We start from the raw sequence: 19,255 nt of genomic DNA, 5'->3' as shown, positions 1-19,255 counted from the left end.
AGGTAGGGAGTTAGTGCGCATGTTCAGAAATTTGGCGGGAAAAGGGCGGACCCAAATGAGAACATACATCTGTGAGAAATTTGCGATACTTAAAATTATAAAACTAAGGTTTTTCATATCTTTTTTATTGCACTCTCTACTCCGCAACATAAATTTTCGCAACTTAGATTATTTCCCCCCCAAATATTTTAACAGGAACATCCAGTTTAGGGTTAGACTAAATGGAGTACTGTACGCAATAAATATTATTTAACAATTATTCTCCGAAGGCGAAGTGAATACCGGGGAATATTTACTGAGCCACGAGTCTCGAGCATCGTGTCCAGTTTCTTATAGCAGTTCATTAAGTACTTAACTGACCCCTTCGCTCAAACCTCAAGAGGCACCTTGTTAAGACCTCTGTTAAATTCTATGAAAACTCTTTTCAGCGATTAACCTCTATTATGCGTTACTGTCATTTTGCGTTACTATCAATTTGCATAACTGTCAATTTGCGTTACTGTCAATTTGCGTTACTATCAATTTGCATAACTGTCAATTTGCGTTACTGTCAATTTGCGTTACTATCAATTTGCATAACTGTCAATTTGCGTTACTGTCAATTTGCGTTACTATCAATTTGCATAACTGTCAATTTGCGTTACTGTCAATTTGCGTTACTATCAATTTGCATAACTGTCAATTTGTGTTACTGTCAATTTGCGTTACTATCAATTTGCATAACTGTCAATTTGTGTAACTGTCAACTTGCGTTACTGTCAATTTGAGTTACTGTCAATTTCCGTTACTGTCAATTTAAGTTACTGTCAATTTGCATTAATGACAATTTCCGTTACTGTCAATTTGCGTTACTGTCAATTTGCGTTACTGTCAATTTGCGTTACTGTCAATTCAACTGATAGACAACAAATGATATGTATATCGCTTGAAATGTGCGAGCACCACTAATACAGAAGCACAACAGTGTGTTATATCTTAAAGTGGTTCCTTGCTCTTAAACAGATCCTTCTTAACGTCCTCTTTTTTCTTTTCGTCGTGGCTGTGCTCTCCGCCTTTCACGTACCCAGTGGGCGTGCCTTTTGCTCTTGCACTCTCCACATCGGCATCCTTGTTATTGAAGTAAATGTGCGGGTTGATTATCTTGAGTAATTTGTCTGTCGGCAGACCTTCCTTGAAATGGCTCTCATCGATTTCCAGACCCCAGTTACGTAACGTAATCTGAGCGCGACGTCCTATTTTTGCAGAACGTGACGAAATTATGTATGTCCTGATTGGACAGGGCTCCACAGTAATGAGCTTTTTCTGCATTCGACCGATGGCCTCGGCAAACTTCTTTAAGGGACCCTGAAATTGTTAAACTTGTGATGTTTTAAGGGTTAAAACTGAACGCCGCTACCACTACAACCACCTACTACTGCTGCTACTACTACTACCACTAATGCTACTGCTTCTAATACATTGCGCCTATAGCAAGGAGGTTTATTATACCTAATTTGATGGAATATCATGTTGTATTGGTGCTAACACCACCATTACCTTCTGCTACACAATTCAAGGAGGTCTGTTTTACCTCGTTCAACGAAGCATCCTGTTGAGCATACTCGTCGTCTTCTTTGTTTTCATCGGCAAACAGGACTACATCCAAATCAAAGGCGATCCGCAGTTGTGTCTCGCTTGGCGAGTTCATCGGCTGAAGCGACATCACGGCAGCTGCGAAACCTTTGAGATGTCAAAATCGATATGAGATTGATCCAACTATAAGACTATTGATAACGGGTGGTGTGCGCTGTCTCTCACCGCTGTGGTTGTGGTTTAATCCCTGGACCCACCATCACTTGTGGGTAGAGTTATTTTTGTACGCGTAAGGTAGTTGTTTCGATAAAAATCAACTCCTAAATTCCGATTCATGGTTGGCTTTTTACCTATATTTTGAGCGTGGCTTTGTTGTGGGGGTACGCGGGGCCCGTGTGCGGGTGCGGGTCCCATGCTGTGGTACAACAGCGAAAGTAAAATAGACTAGACTTCGTCTCCAGACAAACCAGAGGTTTGAATCAACCAAGACTGCGTAGCGGAGCAGGTGGGGGATCGGGGCGGGGCGAGGAAAGGAGGACTCCGCTTCTGCGTATCGAGAAAGGAAAATGGGTCCCACGTACCTTCCTTTAACGCTTCTGCTACTTCTTCCTCAAACGAAGTAAGAAAGAGGTTTATTTCATACGGTTTTAGATACGGGACGATATTTGCACCTGAAGTCAGAGCTAGTCCTGTTATATTCAGTCCTGTTTGAATCAAATTGGATTTCTGTATTGGGTACCATTTATGTTTAAGGAGGGGAGGGGGTAGTAGGCATTGTAATTGGAGGGGTCACAATTAATTGCTTGGTATCAATTAGCTGAAGAAATCCTATAAATCTTACTACCAGCCTTCGTCAGTAAGAGACACACACTGACCCACCCCCATGCGCAATCATTCCATGGCCGGAAATGACGTTTATTGAGAGCGAATTATAGGTTGCTATCAATAGACGTCACTTCCGGTAATAGCTCTTTTTTGATGGCTTGTAGAATCCTGGAGGTTGTTTTGATCTCTTATCTTCTGGTTTGATGTCGTGAAAATAGTCAAATACAATAGTTTGAGGACTTATTTTGAAATGTTTTGACTTGCTTGTTTGCCCCCTAGTCAACTCCAAAAAGTCACGTGATTGATAGCAAGCAATTGGCGCAAACCTGCCATTCAGCTGGTAAATATTCCCAACGAGACCGGAAATGACCTCTTAGCGATGATTCATGATAAATGTATATTAATTAGATGATTGATTGATATATTTCTAATTACCATGATGTTCAATGGAGTTTTGGAGACGAATACAAACTTGTCCACTGTTGTGTGACATCAACGTTATAGAGAAGATTTCTTTTTCATGTGGGTCTCTTTCTTTCAACTTCGCGTTCACATACTCGAGGGCCTGTAAAAAAAGTAGATGGACTTGTTACTACATCCGTCTAGGTCTGCTACGCCGGAGGCGTCTTTTATCCTGGCTTTATTCGCTTTCTGTCCATCTCGTCCAAATTATAAAAGAAACAGGTAGCCCACCAATAGGAAAATACATTGTCGTACCCAGACCCTACTCATTAGCCAAATGATATGCTCTGGGAAATGTCAACAAGAATCAAACAAATGGTGGCAAGAGTCAAAAAGTTAAATCCACTCTCCTTTTGAGGATAGATGGACCTTTATTAGATATGAATCCCTGGGTAGTTATTTTTGGAAAATATTTTAAGAAAGCATCACTCGAATTTCAGCGAAAACAATATAGACCACAACCTTCCATCATCTCGTCCTTTACTGCAAGGTCTGAAGATTGTCTTCGCGGCTAAATGATAAAATCACCGTCTCTAATAACATTAGCGCATTAACTAACCTTAATAAAAGGGAACGCTGCCCCTGGCTTCAGAGGTTGATCCTCTCGGCTTATTTGAAGGTCGATGTATTCTTTACGTCCTTTCCTTTCATACACATCATTTTCTTCTTCCAATTCGAACAAAGCTCGAGAGGAAACGGCTACGTTGATTTCTTTTCCAACCTACAAGAGAAAAAGAAGTAAAAATCGATTTATTTAGAAGCAATATATGAATTGAATATAAAATTCCCAAACAGCAATGTAGAATAAGATTTTTTTCATGGGAATTCATTTCCTGTTTTTTCTTTCCGGGAAGAATCCTAAGGTAAAGAGAGCAAAAAGCGAAAGTTATAAATATAAACCACGAAGTAAACTTAGACGTTCAAAACAATCAAAGCAAAAGTGAAAGTTTTAACTTCAAAGAACATATTTCCGCAATCATAACTCTTTGTAAAGAAATCCGTAGTTTATAGGTGAAGCGTATTCAGTTTCAGATCATTTCTAAAGGTGAATAAAATGAGATACAACAGTGGTTTTATTCATATTCACGATGTAAATAATCAGTATGGTAAAGTGAAAGCGAAACCAACTGACTGCATGGTGAAAAATATCTACCTTCGTCACGGAGGCCGATAATTTTTAAAAATATTTGTACAAAAATCATTAAACTAAATATATACGCTGAGAGAATGGAAATTAAGAGTTTACCCTATGTGAAAAAGCGCTTCTTATTGGGTTTTAGTATAAAGGACTAAGTACACATTGTTTTTGCTGCTTCTCTTCTGCTTCGCTTACCGGCAAGATAAATATTTTTTCGTCGTCATCTGGTTCTTTGGGCGACTCTTGAATAGGGCGATTTTCTCCAAGCTTCGTTCCATCGTCTTCTCTGTTCGTAGCCATTGTTACTGTATTTATAATTTTAATTCCAACAAGCTTTGCTAGACGTTTGCAGTTACCAGACAGACTATAGAGCTTTTAACATGTGACGTCAATCGTATGGAAATTATAAACGACTTCCGGGTCCAAAACTAAGCAGTTCCATAAAGATTTTTATTACTTTTTCTCATACATGATATAGGATTTGTTGTCCAAAGCTCTGATTGTGGAGTTTAAATCATTAAGGAAATTTTACGCATTTTAACTGTCACAATGCAAGTTGTAGAAATGTTAAACCCGGAAATACGTCACAACTTAATCGATGGGATTCATTGTCAATGTTTTCCCTGGGATAATGTAATATGATGCAACGAGAATAGGATTTTTGGGTGACTGTTAATGGGTAATTAGTAATCATATCGTAAAAATTGGAATGGTCATTTTCTCCTGATGCAAAACTACTTGAAAATTGAAAGATTAACAGAAATTGTGTGAAACTGAAACTGAAAACAAATTCAACCTAGAAAAACGTAAAGATTGGTGTATTTTATTTGAATTTGTCTCATCATTAGAAAACCTTACAAAATAATTAAAAATTTTTTTAAATTTATCTTTTTAACGTACCTAATACACTCATAATCTATTCATAATCTATGTATAATAATAGAGGTTCAGGAAAAAACTAGATCGAGTTGGCATTGCATTGCATTGTGGGATCGTTTATTTTCAATATGGCGTCTATTTCGTCCTTTAAAACAGCCCCACAAAGCACTGCGGTTTCATCTCGACCCGTTTGTTTTCTCCACCTCGGAATAATGGCGATTGGCGGATTTTAGTTTATTGGAATTTTTCTCATTTCGTTACCATGGTAACTAACAATATTACATTCAATGAATTAAATAAATTTTGAAATTCTGATTGCGCTAAAAAAAATTCATAATCTATGTATATAAAGTATGGGGATTCGTTGAGTTTTTGTTGCAATGGTAAAAAATCTCATATCTAAAATTACATTCAAATAAATCATAAATATATTTTCGAATTGTTTGCAATCTGGTACCCTATTTTAAAAATATTTATTCGAAAAAATTACGTCGTGTGTACGTGTAGGTTTGATTACCTTGGATCATATTTACAAGTTGCTCCTAGAATCATTCTAGTGGCTCATTAGGTATAGATAAATTCATCGTATTTCAATTTCCTTCCCCGTCCTATCACGTTTTGTATGCGAAAATTGACAATAAAAATCTCGTTCGACTAAAAATCTATTAAATTTTGAAATTCTATTTTAAAATTACTACTATAAAAAAAACTATTACCTAAAGAAATTTGACAAGGTCACCTGGTACAATTGAAGTAGTGCCTCAAGATAATGCACTGGTGGTTTTCGAAAATCCTCTTATTTCGCGTTCGTCAAATTCTTTTTTGCCTGCTCTCGTTTCTTCGCGTCGTACTCACGTGATATCCCGTGAGTGACGTAACCAGACGGCGTTCCCTTTTCCCGCGCGCGGGCAACGTGCGTAATCTGGTCATCAAAGAAAATATGAGGGTTGATAGCTTTCAAGACCTCGTCTTTCGCTGCGCCGGCCATGAAGAAACACTCGTCTATTTCCAGTCCCCACTCACGCAATGTCTTGAGCGCTCGTTGTCCGAGGACGGCGTCACGTGACGTTACTATGTACGTTCTGATTGGACAGGATTCTTTTTTGGAGCGGTCAAACTTTTTCTGCATTCGACCGATTTTTTCAGCAAATGGCTTGAGTGGTCCCTGTGTAGAAAAAGGAATAATTTGTTTCGCGGTGAGACAGGTTTTAGTTCGATGTCTGTATTAAGCTACTGTATTACTTGGTTTTATTTTCAGTCTCGTGCAGTGAAATGTTCATCAGAATGGATGTGGGGCTGAATTTGGAAGCCATTTTGTGCCTACCCAATTGCAATTTACCCTTATTTTTTAAACTTCAAAGAGGCGAATACGAAATACTTTAAAATGCCTGTGATGGACTTCCTGTGTCAACCAACCTCGGTCAGCGGTATCTCTCGGTTCTGTAGTTCGTATTCAATGTAAGCGTCCAGTCCCTTGGCCTTGAAGACTTTTTCAGACTCGTCAGAAAACAGAACAGCATCCAAATCAAAAGCGATGCGCAGCTGTGTCTCGCTGGGATTATTCATCGGCTGAAGGGACATCACTGCAGCTGGAAAACCTTGGAAATACAACAGAATCAGGATTAGAACGAGTGACGGGTTTGAAGCTATTGCTGGGACCCCTGTGGCGATCTTGACAAGAACACAGGTAGACCGCAATAAATTATTCCATTTACTATTGGGATCCCTGTGGAACTAAAGAGAAGGGACAGCGAAGTTCATCGCAGATAGCAAATTCACAACATGCAGATAGAGAGGTGATTTGAGTGCTATGCAAATAGAGAGTTGGACAATAGTCCATTTCTGAGTTTGATAAACAGGACGCATTGTGTTCTACAGACGACACCATATAAGGTATGATGAATAAAATATGTTTGTTACGAGACTAGACCACAATGCATCATGGTCGCTATCTCAGGAAAGGTCTATTGATTGTGATTCGACTCACATATGACGCCGAGTCCTGGGATCGAGCCCCGGGCACATTGAGAGTCGCTCGTTCCTACAATTACGTCACCCGTGGGCCCCAAAATGAAACGATGAAGAGAAGTACCTCGATGTATAGCTTCGGTGACTTGATCTTCATACGAGGTGAGAAACAGAGTAATGTTGAAGGCCTTGAGGTATTCTACAGGGCTTGTTCCTCCTGTCAGAGCCATCCTGGTCACGATAAGACCTAAGGAAAGCATTAAAAACAATCTAATTAGAGAAATATCGGAGATGGTCGATATTTTTTGTTTGCGGCCATGTTAATTTGATGATTGTATTCATATAGAAACACACGGTACATTCCTCATTTTCACGGCATTTTTCAATAACACCCAACATGGCGGCCGCCATGTCTTTGTCAGCTCTCTTTATGATGCCTGGCTGCAAATTATCAATACAATCCTTGCAGCACGTCAGAATGTACTTAGCTTGGGAGGACATAACAATAGGTCTCCTATTCTCAGGAGATTGAAAATCCTTTGTTTCGTCCTCCAAATTGAGCTGCTTTGAAGTCACATGTATTTTGTAAGCCGACTGACTCATACAGCCTCTAGACTTAATTTGCTTCCTAATCAAAATTGACCAAATCATTTACTTCAAAAGTCAAATTTTGTTTACTTAGTTTCACAATACGGAGCCTTGAAGGACGTCTTTGACTAATTTCCGTATACAGACTATGAGCAGCGCATGATTTTTTCACTTGTGTCTAAGCGGGCTCACGATGACGTGACGTCATTACATGAGTTACAACGAACAAACATTAATATATTAGTATAACATAATGTTATCTAGAGGATGAAATATTACCATAATGATCTATGGATTTTTGAAGACGAATGCCAACGTTTGCATTGTTGTGTGACATCAAAGCTATGGAGAAGATTTCTCTTTCGTTTGGGTCTATTTCCCTCAGCTTGGCGTTGACATTTTCAAGGGCCTGAAATATAAAGGGTAAGTTTATTTTACATGAAATATTAGTTAAATTAATGATGACCGAAAATGAAGATTATGAGGTCGCGCGCGGAGAAAAACGACGACAAAATTCGAAACTATAAATAAGAAAAGAAATGGAAAACAAAGGAAAGAAAGAAAAAATAAAGAAAATAAAAGACTCTATGGAAAGAAAAGGAAAGAAAGAGAAAGGAAAAGAGAACAGAACGGAAAATTATAACAAAGTAAAGTGAAACAAGGATTTGCATGATTGTTTTCGTGATGTCAGACCAATTAAATGTTTGTATCTCGCCTTTTCCGCAATTTCTCAGAACCATTCGACAGGCCCAGACATGAGTATTGGAACGTGACGTAAAAAATTTATCAGCGAATCAATGTTTAGTGCGTAATGTAAAATAAACAAATCGAAAATGCTTAAGCTGCACTTTCATATTAAAAAAAAAAAAAAAAATTTGAATGAAACGAAAGTGTGTGGTGTTTCTCACGCGGTGTAGATTTAATAATATTCAAATGAAAAAGGTTCAAAGAAGGAATGTAGTGGTAGTGCGTGTAGAGCGAACGTCGCAAGGTAAAGCGGCCCAGTTCTGGGAGTAGTGGTTGAAATATATAATATAAGAATTTTAAACCAAATTTCATGCAAAATATATTTTGACTATAATAATTTCAGTTAAAACCTACCAGGAAATGTAGTTTGGGGTAAGCAAAGTTGGACGTTCGTGATGCTTTTAGTGATTATAAATTCCACGAAAAATCGGTACATTTTTACGCATTAGAAAATAAACTTGTGCAAGAGGCGGACCATGATGAAGTTGCGAAAAGAAAGAGTTTTATCCATACTTTTACGAACTCGGACACTTCAACGTCTTGTTGTGAAGTTGGTATTTACTGCAGCCGTTCAAATATATAAAAGGTGCCGACTGATCGCGTTTGATTGACGACAGCACCAATGCATGTTCACAGAATATCAAAAACCGGAGTAAAGAAAGAAATAGCAAGAACAGACAGTAAAGGAATTAATTAAAAAGCAAGGAAAGTTCCAGTAATCGGAAAGAACAGTCTAAAAAGTAAAATTGAAAATGAAAGAACAGGTCCTGTAGAAAGTGGATAAATTAAAAAATAAATAAAGGGGTCACCTTGATGAAGGGAAAAGCAGAGCCAGGCTTCAGGAATTTATCTTCCCTGGATACTTGCAGTTGTATATACTCTTCAAGACCTTTTTTTTCGAAGATTTCATTTTCTTCTTCCAGGTCAAATAGAGCTCGAGAAGAAACTGCAACATTCACTGTTCTGCTCGAGTCTGTCCCCTAGAGAGATTCAAAAAAAGTTTAGTTAGAAACGTATTAACAAAATATTCAAACATAGTTTGACTATTATATGTAAGACCCCTGATTAAATCTAGTCCCAAAATCCTTTTCTTTTCTCTCAACCTTTCGTTTTCTTAAAGACTTTTAATCTTTAACTAGTGAACAAATATCTCTAACCTCTCCTCCCCTACTACCCTAGCTACCAAGTGACCCCAAAGATTATTCTTGGAAATCCGAGGTTAAGCAAGCTGCAGGAAGATTGCTTCAATAAAAATATCAAAAAAAGTAATTTGGAAATGGGAAAATAAATCTAGGTTCGAATTTGAAGGAATTTGATATTTCTCGAAACATAACCGAAATTTCGAATTACCGTACAGTGTTAATTAAAAAAAGTTAAAAAAAATATTCGACTAACTCGATAATCAAAGATATTTGCTCACCGGTAAGCTGCGAATATGCTTTTCCAGTGAAGTTTTTGAAACTTCTATTTTTGCTATTTTTTCTACAGGTTCCTCGCTTGTACTTGTCGATGGGACATCTTCCTTGATGGCAGCCATTGTAGATAATGAAAATTTAATACGAAAGAGCAAAACATCGTCCTTCATAACGCGATAACGTAATGTGAAGTAACGCAACGCTTGTGTCACGGACCTCATGTGACGTTTTCCGGTTTCGGTCTAAAATAAACGAGTACGGATAGGAATCGGATTTTTATTTCAGTAACAATTATATAGAAATCTTTTAATAATAACCTATATACGATTCTTTATACTTGTTTTTAAAGCAACTTTTCGTATCTATTTTGACCCCAGAATTTTTCAAAATTTAGGGGCTTCCCCTTTCGGATCATGTGAGTGGACGGGACTCAACAAATCCCATCAGGATAATAATAAGAAAACGAAAGTAAACTGAGAACAATGTTGGGAAATAACGTGATTTATATTTAAAACCCTTACATATTTTAAAATAAGAGAAAAAAAAAAAGCAAATTTTGCGAGAAAAAAGACAAACATCTTTTGACGTTTTGCCTCATATAAGCGCGATAAACACTGTTAAAATGTCGAGAGAACGAAGAAAAAATGAGAATTTGTCGAGACTCGTTTGGAACTTCCTAGAATTCGCAGCACTTGTATAAACTTGTAAGTTTGTGCATAAATCAATCCAAAAATTTAACGATTTCTCAGCCTACGATAGAAATAGAAAAAAAAAGGATCTTGGGAAAAAGTACGATGCTTTAGCGCAGATTAATACAGAATGACTTTGTAGGATAGTACTTACAGAACGCACAAATCTGCTACCAAATAAAGCGCAGTTCTTGGCAAACATTCCTCTCAAAATACTCCTTGAAACCATAAGAATACGAAAATTCATAGTTTTAGAATCAACGTTAGTTTGTGAGTTGTAACTTCCAAGATTTTTTACATGCGACTTGAATAAGACATAGCAATACTTCGCCATGGATGTGTCATAGTCTCCTTATATAGCGAATAGTGAAACCAAAATAATTTATTCTTATTTACATAATTTAAATTTTGAAATGCTATATTTCTTGGAAAACTGGTAGGGGAATCACCATTCTCGAGATATCGAAAATTTCATAATTAGAAACATTTTTCTTTTACTTTTGAAATCGCAGTGAAAATGTCTTGAACTTTGTCTTATTCAATGAAAAAAACGAGATATCGAAAATTTCAAAATTAGAAACATTTTTCTTTTACTTTTGAAATCGCAGTGAAAATGTCTTGAACTTTGTTTTATTCAATGAAAAAACATTTAGTTCAGATAGGACCAATAAAATAAATGTATATAGTTTTCTATATCGTAATTATTTACAGGGTACCAGGGTAATTTTTTGACATACAGCAAAGTACTAGTAAGTGAAACTGAGGTATAAACTGGTATGTTTTCTTAGCATTTATTGCTTTTTTATATAGACATTATCCAACCGTATGTTTTAAGTTCTATCCTGTCTTATTTTTGATATTTGGTGCTGGAATTCCTGCTGGTTTGAATTTCTTTGGCGGGTCTCTTGGGCCAGGGATTGTAAATGGCATGTAACCTGGGGGAATAAAGTACAGGAGCCCAGTTAATGTTACAGGGCAATGCAATGATAAGAAAAGTAAGGGAAGGGAGAAAGTGGAAAGAGAAAGAAAATGAATGGTAGGGGAGTGGAGGGAAGAAATTAAAGAAAAGACAGGAAGAGTAGAGAATACAAAGGAAAGGAAAGGAAAGGAAAAAAAGGAAAGGAAAAGAAAAGAAAAAGAAGGAAAAGAGAAGGGGAACAGAAAAGAAGAGAAAGAAGGTGGCAAAGAAAAACAATAGAAGGAAATGAAAGAAACGGAAAAAAAAGGAAGAAAAAGGAAGATATAGAAAAAGGAAAGGGATGGACAGGGAACAAGACAATATCTATCCAGACTATTATCTACATCTATGCCTCACCTTGATCCTTTGATTTTTCTATCATGTTAATTAATTTTTTCTGTTGTTGTCTGCACACTCCTACGAAAAACAATTCAATAATTATCTTTTGAAAAAAATGTACAATTCAGGTCACTGAAAAAATGCTTACAGTGCTTTCCAATCACATGTCAGAAACCAATTTGCTGTCATGACAAAATAGAGTTTTGGTGAACATTAATTCGAATTTCTGATTTCCTCCATGGTGGGGCATGGATAATTTCTAAAACCACACATTTAGGATCTGTATGCTAATATTTTACACTCATTCTCATAATTGCGTGATCACATCCACAAAGTCGTCTAGTTTTTGGCTTCTAAAACATCTTTGATTGACAGAAAACCAAAAACCGAGATTTTCAAATTGTAGCTACTTGTATGGGTCTCATAATTATAAAAATGTGAGAGGGTAAAATGAATAATTACATACCTGTTTGCTTGGTATCAAGCACTTCACTGGTATGAGGGTTAAGAAATTGGCTTAGGAATACCACATCCTGAAAAAACCCAAAACAATCAAAACACAAAATAAAAATTTGTGTATAACAAATGATGATTGATTTCCACTTTTTCTTGGAATACAGTAGATCTAGAATGACCCATGGTCAGTTTTTCATGGTTTTCATTCACAGCTTCATCACCTGATATCAAACCTATGTGCTGTAATAAAGAAGTCTATAGACCTCCTCAGCTTGGGAGTAATGTTTTCCCATTTCAGACCATCATCATGTGTCATTCTCTTGAGAATTAAGATTGTATAGTTCCTGAAATTATCCATACACACCCTGCAAAGGAATTTGTAATTTCCAAAGGGTGGGGGAGTAAAAAAAAATTTCTGTGAGGGGGGTAAGGATAATTTCTTGAACTACACATTCTTTGTTTGAGTTGTTTCCATATCGATGTATCTTATCATGGGCATCCGCTAAATAAAGAAATCATACTCCAGGGAATGACACTTGGTCTGAAATGGGAAAATGTTACACCCAAAAAGTCCAATCCTAGGATTAAAAAAATGTATAAAAAATTGGCAATTTTTACTTTATGTTTCACTAACCTTACTATCCAATTCATAATTCTTCTCGACTCGTACTCGACAGACAGGACAGGGGTTTTGTGTGAGAAGTTTCTTTGAAACCTAAAAGAGAAAAAAACTATTTAATTTAATGGTTTCTTTTTCTATTTCTTTAAGTCCTAGTTTATAGTTAAAAAAAAAATAAAAGACCATTTTTCATATTGATAAAAGCTTCAAAACTTACAGTTGTACATCGTAATCTTGTTCTCTGAAATGAAATTTTGTTAGAATTACATATTCAATTTCAATATTAACAAATACATCAATAAATCAATAATAAATAAATAAATTATGAATTATTAGTACTTTTTTTATTAATTAGTAATTTGATCAAATCATAAATAACATAATGTTGCATTACATTATTGATCTACGACTTGCTAAAGAATAAGATAGTAAATGTAAAAAGTATAGTACTTGGATAGAAGGACGAGGGTAGAGCAGGCCTGTAGCATGGACTTCAGATGGAGGGGTGGGTTATACACCTGGGGGGGGGGGGGGTGGGTAATCTTGCCCATTTAGGGTAGGGATGTGCTGCTGAGCCCACTGAACCCTGACCCTGTTCCAGAGCAAGATCGCTGAAAATCATAACCTGTTCCGGTATTGCAAAAATGGATACCCTGTTCCAGAGTAGAATCGCTGAAAACCATACCCTGTTTGGCGGCAATACAATACAATACAATACAATTTTATTTGGCACCTTATACTAATAGTACATGAGTGTTTGATTCCAAATATATTATAGGTATATATATATACTATGTATTAGGTAATTTTCTTAATTCATTTTCACGTATCAGCATACATTGATGAATGTATGCTGATATGGCTCTTTGTAGAGACGCTGATTTTGAATTGATTAAGAACATAAAATGACTGTCAGCGCTCATATTGTTGAAATTAATGCTGGTGTTTTTTTCTATGAACTCTCTTAAGTCGTTTCTATGAGAGTCATATAGTGGACACCAAACTAGAAAGTGTTTTTTGTTTTCTACTCCCGACTTACACACTGGGCAAATCCTTTCATCGTAAATGAGATAAGGCCTCTTATACCTCCCCGTTTCTACTTCAAGCTTATGGTTACTAATTCTTAATTTTGTAAGCGCCACTCTGTGCTTAATATTGGTGACTTGACTTAAATATTCTTCAAAGTTATAATCCGTTTTGAACTGACGAAAGACTCTGAGTTTATTTTTATGTCTGTTGTCTTTTCTTTCATCATTGTGGAGATTACTCCATAAAATTTGCCTCTCAATGTCATATATTCTTTGGGTTATTATTTTTCCATATTCATACCATCTTGGAGAAAGTTCCTTTTGTTTCATCCAAATTATCCCCAATCCGAGTTGTTCTAAAGTAGTTTTAATTTTTATGCTCCAAAAGGCTTTTTTAGTTTCATTTTTAATATCTTGGTAGACTTCGGCTGAAAGTTTTTTTGGGTGTAGTTCCGACTTTATAATTTTATGCCAGAATTTAAAGCTTCTACTGCATGCTTTGCATTTTAGCGGAAACCTTCCTAACTCAGCTCTGCATGCAAGGTTACTAGCATTCTTTGTCACCTTGAGGAGCATTTTGCAAAATTTCAAATGAACAAGTTCCATGGGCTCTTGGTCTTTGGTGCTTAATGTTTCGATACCCCATATCTCACTTGCGTATAGAAGTATTGGTGTAACAAGCGAGTCAAACAGTTTTATAGTTAATTTGATATTGGATGTGAAAAATTCACCCATTTGTTTTTTCATCTGAAATAGTGCCTTTAATGCAGCTTTTTTTAATTCTTGTTTTGCAAACATAAAGTTTCCAAAGGTTGTAAAATTTAATCCTAAATATTTATATGATTTAACGTTTTCTAGTTTAGATTTGTTCAAATAGAATTGGAAGTTATTCATTGTCTTCCCTGTATTATTGAAAACCATCACTTTTGTCTTTGTTATATTAACTGTTAAGCCTGATTGTTCACAAAATGCCTCTAGCTTGTCGAGATATTTCTGAAGCCCTTTAGCAGATTTAGAGAACAGAACCAGGTCATCTGCATATAAAAGAGTACTAATCGGTTTGCCATTCAACATTACATCATTGTTGTTACACGAATTTAATGAGTCAGGCAGATCGTGAAGATATAAATTAAATAACGTAGGGCTCAGCATACAGCCTTGTTTAACACCCATATAACAGGAAAATGTCGGAGAAATGTGTCCATTTACTTTGATTGCTGATTGATCAGTGGAGTACATCGATTGTATCACTCTTAGAAAATTTCCATTTATACCAACATTTTCAAGTTTTGCCATTAATTTTTTCCTTGGGATGCAGTCAAACGCTTTTTGAAAATCTACAAAGCAGGAAAAAAGGAAATTATTTTTCTTCCGTGGCTTACTTTTAACATATTTATCGATTACGGATTTCAGAATAAAAATACTATCTGTTGTTCCGTGCTTTTTTCTAAACCCACCCTGTTCCTGTTTAATTATATTATTCGTAGTTAGGTAATCATAGAGCCGTTTGTTAAGTATTGCCGTAAAAACTTTGCCAATTGCAGAAAGGAGTGTTATTCCACGGTAATTTTCAGCTTTCGTTGGATCGTCCTTTTTATGCAATGGAACAATATATCCTAGATTCCATGAAGAGGGAAACTTTCCGTTGTCTAGGATTTTATTGGCGGCATGTACTTGACTAGCGAATATAGGGGAGTGCCCCCCCCCCCCCCCAGGGTTATACAAAGAATGTGGTTAGTATGAAGTCAAGAAGTAAATACCTTTGGGGGCATTTGTCCTTTATGGTTACGTCTGTACCCTAACCATACTGGTTTTTGTTCTAGCAAACATTAAAAAAAAGAGAAAACTTATTCAAGAAATAAATACCTACAAACTTGTATTGGTTATTAATTAATTAATGTTTAGCAATGTTTAGCATTTACTGTCAAATTCACAAGCCAAATCAAACTTGGCCTATGGCCAACTTGTGGATGCAATTTGTTAGAAACAATTTTCATAGCTTTTGTATTTGTGCAAAATTTGAAAGTCAGTTCGTGCAACATTCATTAGCAAACAATGTAAGATGATTGATAATCATTTAAATATCCACTTGTTCCTATGCAGCCTTTGAAAATCCCAAGAAAAATGATATAGATATAATATCTTATTAAACTCATTAATAGTTCATGAGGAAAACACAACAGAAATCACGACCATGAAGAGTGTTGCACATCTGATACAAAACTGTGTTCATTTGCATAAACTTTAACTTGGATTTTCTTGGCCAAATTCACTTTAATTTTGAAAATTTTGGTGAAACTCAAAGGAACTAACCTAGAGGTTTGATAAGTCATATACAGTATTCGTGTCCGTGTTGTATCAGATATGCAATCACTCGGCTATGCCTCGTGGTTGTATTTCTGATACAACACAGCCACTCATACTGTATATATTACTTAATATTCCTTCAGCTGTGTCTTATCATATTTTGATTTTTTCTGGATTTGTTTGACAACAATTTACTTCATTTATTAATCTATACTTTACCTGGCCACTGTAAAACAATATCATCCAAAGTTAACCTAAAAATATTAAATAAAATATGTGATAAGTGAAATGAATAATCAAAGAAACTTTTTTTGCAATTTTTTTCTGACTTACTTTTTCAGTTTATCTGTGGAATTTGAAGCTTTTTCTTCATCTTCGTTTTCATCTATCTGCGAAAATCTTGAGCCTGAAATACAGTAAAAAATAAAATGTTACAAGGTGCGTTGGGTACTGCATTTCAAAAAATGTCTGCTGGTTCCAGAAAATTTCCATACCCCACCATGGAGGAATTTTGAAAAAAGGTCGCCTCACCCCTGTATTTTCTCAATAATTAACGATTATTAACGATATATTAAAAAGCTTGTTGGGCTCCCTGTGGTTCAATATTTTTAAGGCTCCCCTTCCCCCGAAGTTTTCGCTACCATATCCTATAGTAATACATACGAAGTATAGCAGTTAAATAAAATTAGCTTTACCAGGTTTGGAAGCGATAGATCTAGTTGTAAAGACTGTCCATGTGTCACAAACACCTTTCTTACAGCTCCAAGCTAAACTGACCGCATTTTTCTGCTTCAAACTTAAAGAAGAAAAATTCCTAGCAGCTAAGTAAAAAGATGGGATTCTTTGTATCGAAATATTCGTAGTAGTAGCAGTAGCTTTTGGTAGAAAAGATGATAAAACGCTAAAAGAGTTTTTCATTAGACCAAGTTTGGCCGCCATGTTGTTTTTCTAACAATCCCAGAAATCAATGGGACTTCTTACCCATGATGCATTGGGTAAACTTATATTATCATTTGAAATAGTTTGGTTGACAGCTTTGATTTTTTAATTTTTACTTATAAATTTTGCAAAGTAGAAGCTTTCATAACAAATGAGAAAAAGAGTTTTTATGAAAGCCCTAAAGTAATAAAATTCCAAAAATAAGTGCAATGATATTTAGGAACATTTTTAGAAATTCAAAATACATGCCACCAAAAACCACCTAAAAACACCAAAGCGAATGAAGATATTATAATGAAGTAAGAAAGTTTTCTTGGATTTTCAATGGTAAAATTATATCGAAAAAGAACTAGTTTGGGGTAGTTTGGGTTCCTGTCTTTCAATACAATATCCCATAATGCCTTGTAATTTCCAAGAAATGACAGGATGACAGCAGTAGTTTGATTGACAGGCCATTGACCAATCAGAGTTCGTATTTATTGTTTGTGGCTAATAAGCCCATGAGGCGTCGCACGGGGCGATGCCTGTTTGCGCTGAATGGTAAGCCATCTTGGATTCTAAATCTCATACTACATCAAGTTTACTTTGTATTTTTACCTCCACAAATACCCACTGAGAGCGGATTTCGATACGGTAACGAAGTTGGTCTAACCAAGGTCTTTTGTGTGCAGTTTCAGGGCATGAAGAAGCGTTAGCGTGGGAAAAAGGGAGCTGAGAAAGTTGAAGTTGAAGCTAAACTCGAGCGGCACGGCCATGCCGACTTGGATTTTTGAACATTCTTCTTTTAGGTTCAAAAACTGTTTTTAAAAGTCTAGTTTAAAAGTTTCATACACATGCCCTGGAGTGTATATGAATTCACGAAAGAAACTTCTTAGAGGAAAACGGTGAACTAAGTGAACTTAAAGGATTATAGAGAGTAAGTTGATTCGAAATCGCAAGAGTCTCTGGGCGTTCGAGGTTTCTTGTTCTTCGCTCTAATAAACGAGCGATCGAATAACGTGTTCTTATCATTTTTTCAGTCCCATCTTAAGAGAAATACTCAATATTTTATCAAAATAGAAGAAAAATAAGCAGTCTGAGATAAAGACTGCAAGAAATATCAGATTCTGAGGCAAAGCAATGAGAACTCACATTACCTGGAACACGAACTAAACGCCATAACATGACGCGTTAGGGAAAGAAATTCTTTCTCTCGAAAAGAAGCATCATTTCGAATCTTTCTTATATTTCTCCCTGAATTCAGTCTTTTCGGACTTCATTTTGCATTTAGAGTCGGTTAAAATAAGATAATAGTTAAATTTTTAGGTCATAACTTGACGTTCGCATGAAATGGTGCTTTGCGCACAAAATTTATTAGCGAGAAAGACGAGCGATTTTTGCTAAAAAAATTTGTTCGAAGAATTAGATCAAGATTTTCGTTGAAAATCAAGTCTGTCTTTCTGCTTTAGGATAACTGATAGTGTAGGAAAAACCCTTAGTAATTCCACTGGAAGAAAAGTTGAAGTCATCAATTATTCATGTGTCAAACATGCTTGAATTGCTAATTTAGAATCTTGATAAAATTGAAGTTGATTCAGTATTTTCACGAAAATATGATCATAAAAATATCGTTTCCAGATTTAGTAAAAAGTGTAATTTTTTTTTTCCTTTCTCGAAAAAAAAAAAAAAAAAAAAATCAACAAATTTACTTTCTTGAAAACAAAATTTTAGGGTGGAAGATTTTTTTTTTTTACATTTTTCAAAATTCTGAAGTCTAATATTCATGTTTTCTTTATTATATCTTTCTCTTGTATTTCTTTCTTCCCTCCCTCTGTCAAAGCTAAGGAGGAAAAAGACTAAAACCTTTTATTGTTTTTATAAAATGAAGTTTGTTTTCCAGGCATATTTTGAGTGCTTTGTCTCTTAAACTGTATTTCAACACTTCCCATTTTCCCACTAACTCCAATTTTTTCCCTAATACATGGCAGAACTGTTTGAGAACTGAATTAGATAAAAAGTTAAAAGCATTTCTACATGATTTGGAGAGATGACAATCTTTTTTTTTTATAAATTGAAAAGTGTATGGCTAAAGCATGAAAAATCGGACACATTTTCACTTCTTATATTCTTCCCACACAACATTTAATATTTTATTTTTCTAAAGAAGTGCTTGAACTATACACAGTGTGATGTATTCATTACAATTGTGTGAATTTTTAAATAGCTTTAAATGTGTATTATAAATCCTTATCAATGAGTCTTCTCTCTAAGTTTTGTAAAATAGATCTACTTACACAATAATTCTCCCAGTTCTTTCGGTAACTTTATTATTACATTGACTCAAAAA

General features: G+C 35.6%; 4 protein-coding genes across 9 annotated transcripts in view; 1 reads left to right on the top strand and 3 right to left on the bottom strand.

Moving 5' to 3' along the window:
• Nucleotides 1-107: 107 nt before the first annotated feature.
• Nucleotides 108-4,695, bottom strand: LOC116304146 (cytosolic 5'-nucleotidase 1A). Of its 3 annotated transcripts, none has more exons than XM_089024735.1 (6): nt 4,193-4,695; nt 3,419-3,580; nt 2,833-2,962; nt 2,154-2,177; nt 1,571-1,719; nt 108-1,344 (listed from the first exon to the last, which is right to left on the bottom strand). In XM_089024735.1, exons 1-6 carry the CDS (start codon nt 4,295-4,297, stop codon nt 976-978), a joined length of 939 nt encoding a protein of 312 aa, XP_088880861.1. In that variant the 5' UTR covers nt 4,298-4,695; the 3' UTR covers nt 108-975. The 3 variants fall into 3 exon arrangements, with proteins under 3 accessions (XP_088880861.1, XP_088880860.1, XP_088880862.1); XM_089024734.1 differs by having other exon boundaries at nt 2,154-2,276; nt 4,193-4,691; XM_089024736.1 differs by lacking the exon at nt 2,154-2,177 and having other exon boundaries at nt 4,193-4,694.
• A 109-nt stretch (nt 4,696-4,804) lies between these two features.
• LOC116304153 (cytosolic 5'-nucleotidase 1A) lies at nt 4,805-10,650 on the bottom strand. Of its 3 annotated transcripts, none has more exons than XM_031713822.2 (7): nt 10,438-10,650; nt 9,600-9,836; nt 8,989-9,159; nt 7,712-7,841; nt 6,864-7,091; nt 6,293-6,474; nt 4,805-6,041 (listed from the first exon to the last, which is right to left on the bottom strand). In XM_031713822.2, exons 1-7 carry the CDS (start codon nt 10,615-10,617, stop codon nt 5,673-5,675), a joined length of 1,497 nt encoding a protein of 498 aa, XP_031569682.2. In that variant the 5' UTR covers nt 10,618-10,650; the 3' UTR covers nt 4,805-5,672. The 3 variants fall into 3 exon arrangements, with proteins under 3 accessions (XP_031569682.2, XP_031569683.2, XP_031569684.2); XM_031713823.2 differs by having other exon boundaries at nt 6,969-7,091; nt 10,438-10,647; XM_031713824.2 differs by lacking the exon at nt 9,600-9,836 and having other exon boundaries at nt 10,438-10,647.
• LOC116304150 (serine/threonine-protein phosphatase 1 regulatory subunit 10) overlaps nt 7,736-19,255 on the top strand; it is a 25,691-nt gene continuing 14,171 nt past the window's right edge. Inside the window, exon 1 of one of the 2 annotated variants that reach the window (XM_031713820.2) lies at nt 7,736-7,855. The gene's annotated coding sequence lies outside the window, so the exon portion shown is untranslated. Of the gene's footprint in view, nt 7,856-17,465; nt 17,846-19,255 lie in introns of those variants that run through there. The other variant, XM_089024732.1, reaches the window with a different exon arrangement.
• On the bottom strand, nt 11,061-16,945 carry LOC116304154 (uncharacterized). The gene is made up of 9 exons (XM_031713826.2): nt 16,686-16,945; nt 16,324-16,396; nt 16,210-16,244; nt 15,444-15,502; nt 12,873-12,896; nt 12,671-12,751; nt 12,047-12,113; nt 11,599-11,658; nt 11,061-11,218 (listed from the first exon to the last, which is right to left on the bottom strand). The coding sequence occupies exons 1-9, from the start codon at nt 16,927-16,929 to the stop codon at nt 11,121-11,123; spliced, it is 741 nt and encodes a 246-aa protein (XP_031569686.2). The 5' UTR covers nt 16,930-16,945; the 3' UTR covers nt 11,061-11,120.

This window comes from Actinia tenebrosa, unplaced genomic scaffold, assembly GCF_029948245.1.
Source record: "Actinia tenebrosa isolate PJP-AT-01 unplaced genomic scaffold, QUT_ActTen_1.0 PGA_scaffold9__36_contigs__length_13948895, whole genome shotgun sequence".
Taxonomy (NCBI): domain Eukaryota; kingdom Metazoa; phylum Cnidaria; class Anthozoa; order Actiniaria; family Actiniidae; genus Actinia; species Actinia tenebrosa.
This window is presented reverse-complemented; position numbering and strand designations above follow the sequence as displayed.

What these genes read in the sequence shown, in the direction of transcription:
- LOC116304154 (XM_031713826.2), bottom strand. Translation starts at nt 16,929, where the DNA reads ATGGCGGCCAAACTTGGTCTAATGAAAAACTCTTTTAGCGTTTTATCA. An exon ending in TCCACAGATAAACTGAAAAA is followed by an intron (nt 16,245 to 16,323) that starts GTAAGTCAGAAA and finishes TAATATTTTTAG; the next exon opens with GTTAACTTTGGATGATATTG. An exon ending in AGAAAAATCAAAGGATCAAG is followed by an intron (nt 11,219 to 11,598) that starts GTGAGGCATAGA and finishes TTATTCCCCCAG; the next exon opens with GTTACATGCCATTTACAATC.
- LOC116304153 (XM_031713822.2), bottom strand. Translation starts at nt 10,617, where the DNA reads ATGGCGAAGTATTGCTATGTCTTATTCAAGTCGCATGTAAAAAATCTT. An exon ending in GTAGCAGATTTGTGCGTTCT is followed by an intron (nt 9,837 to 10,437) that starts GTAAGTACTATC and finishes CGTTTATTTTAG; the next exon opens with ACCGAAACCGGAAAACGTCA. An exon ending in AAAATCCATAGATCATTATG is followed by an intron (nt 7,092 to 7,711) that starts GTAATATTTCAT and finishes TGCTTTCCTTAG; the next exon opens with GTCTTATCGTGACCAGGATG.
- LOC116304146 (XM_089024734.1), bottom strand. Translation starts at nt 4,297, where the DNA reads ATGGCTACGAACAGAGAAGACGATGGAACGAAGCTTGGAGAAAATCGC. An exon ending in CAGCGTTCCCTTTTATTAAG is followed by an intron (nt 2,963 to 3,418) that starts GTTAGTTAATGC and finishes CTTTTTTTACAG; the next exon opens with GCCCTCGAGTATGTGAACGC. An exon ending in AAACTCCATTGAACATCATG is followed by an intron (nt 2,277 to 2,832) that starts GTAATTAGAAAT and finishes TGATTCAAACAG; the next exon opens with GACTGAATATAACAGGACTA.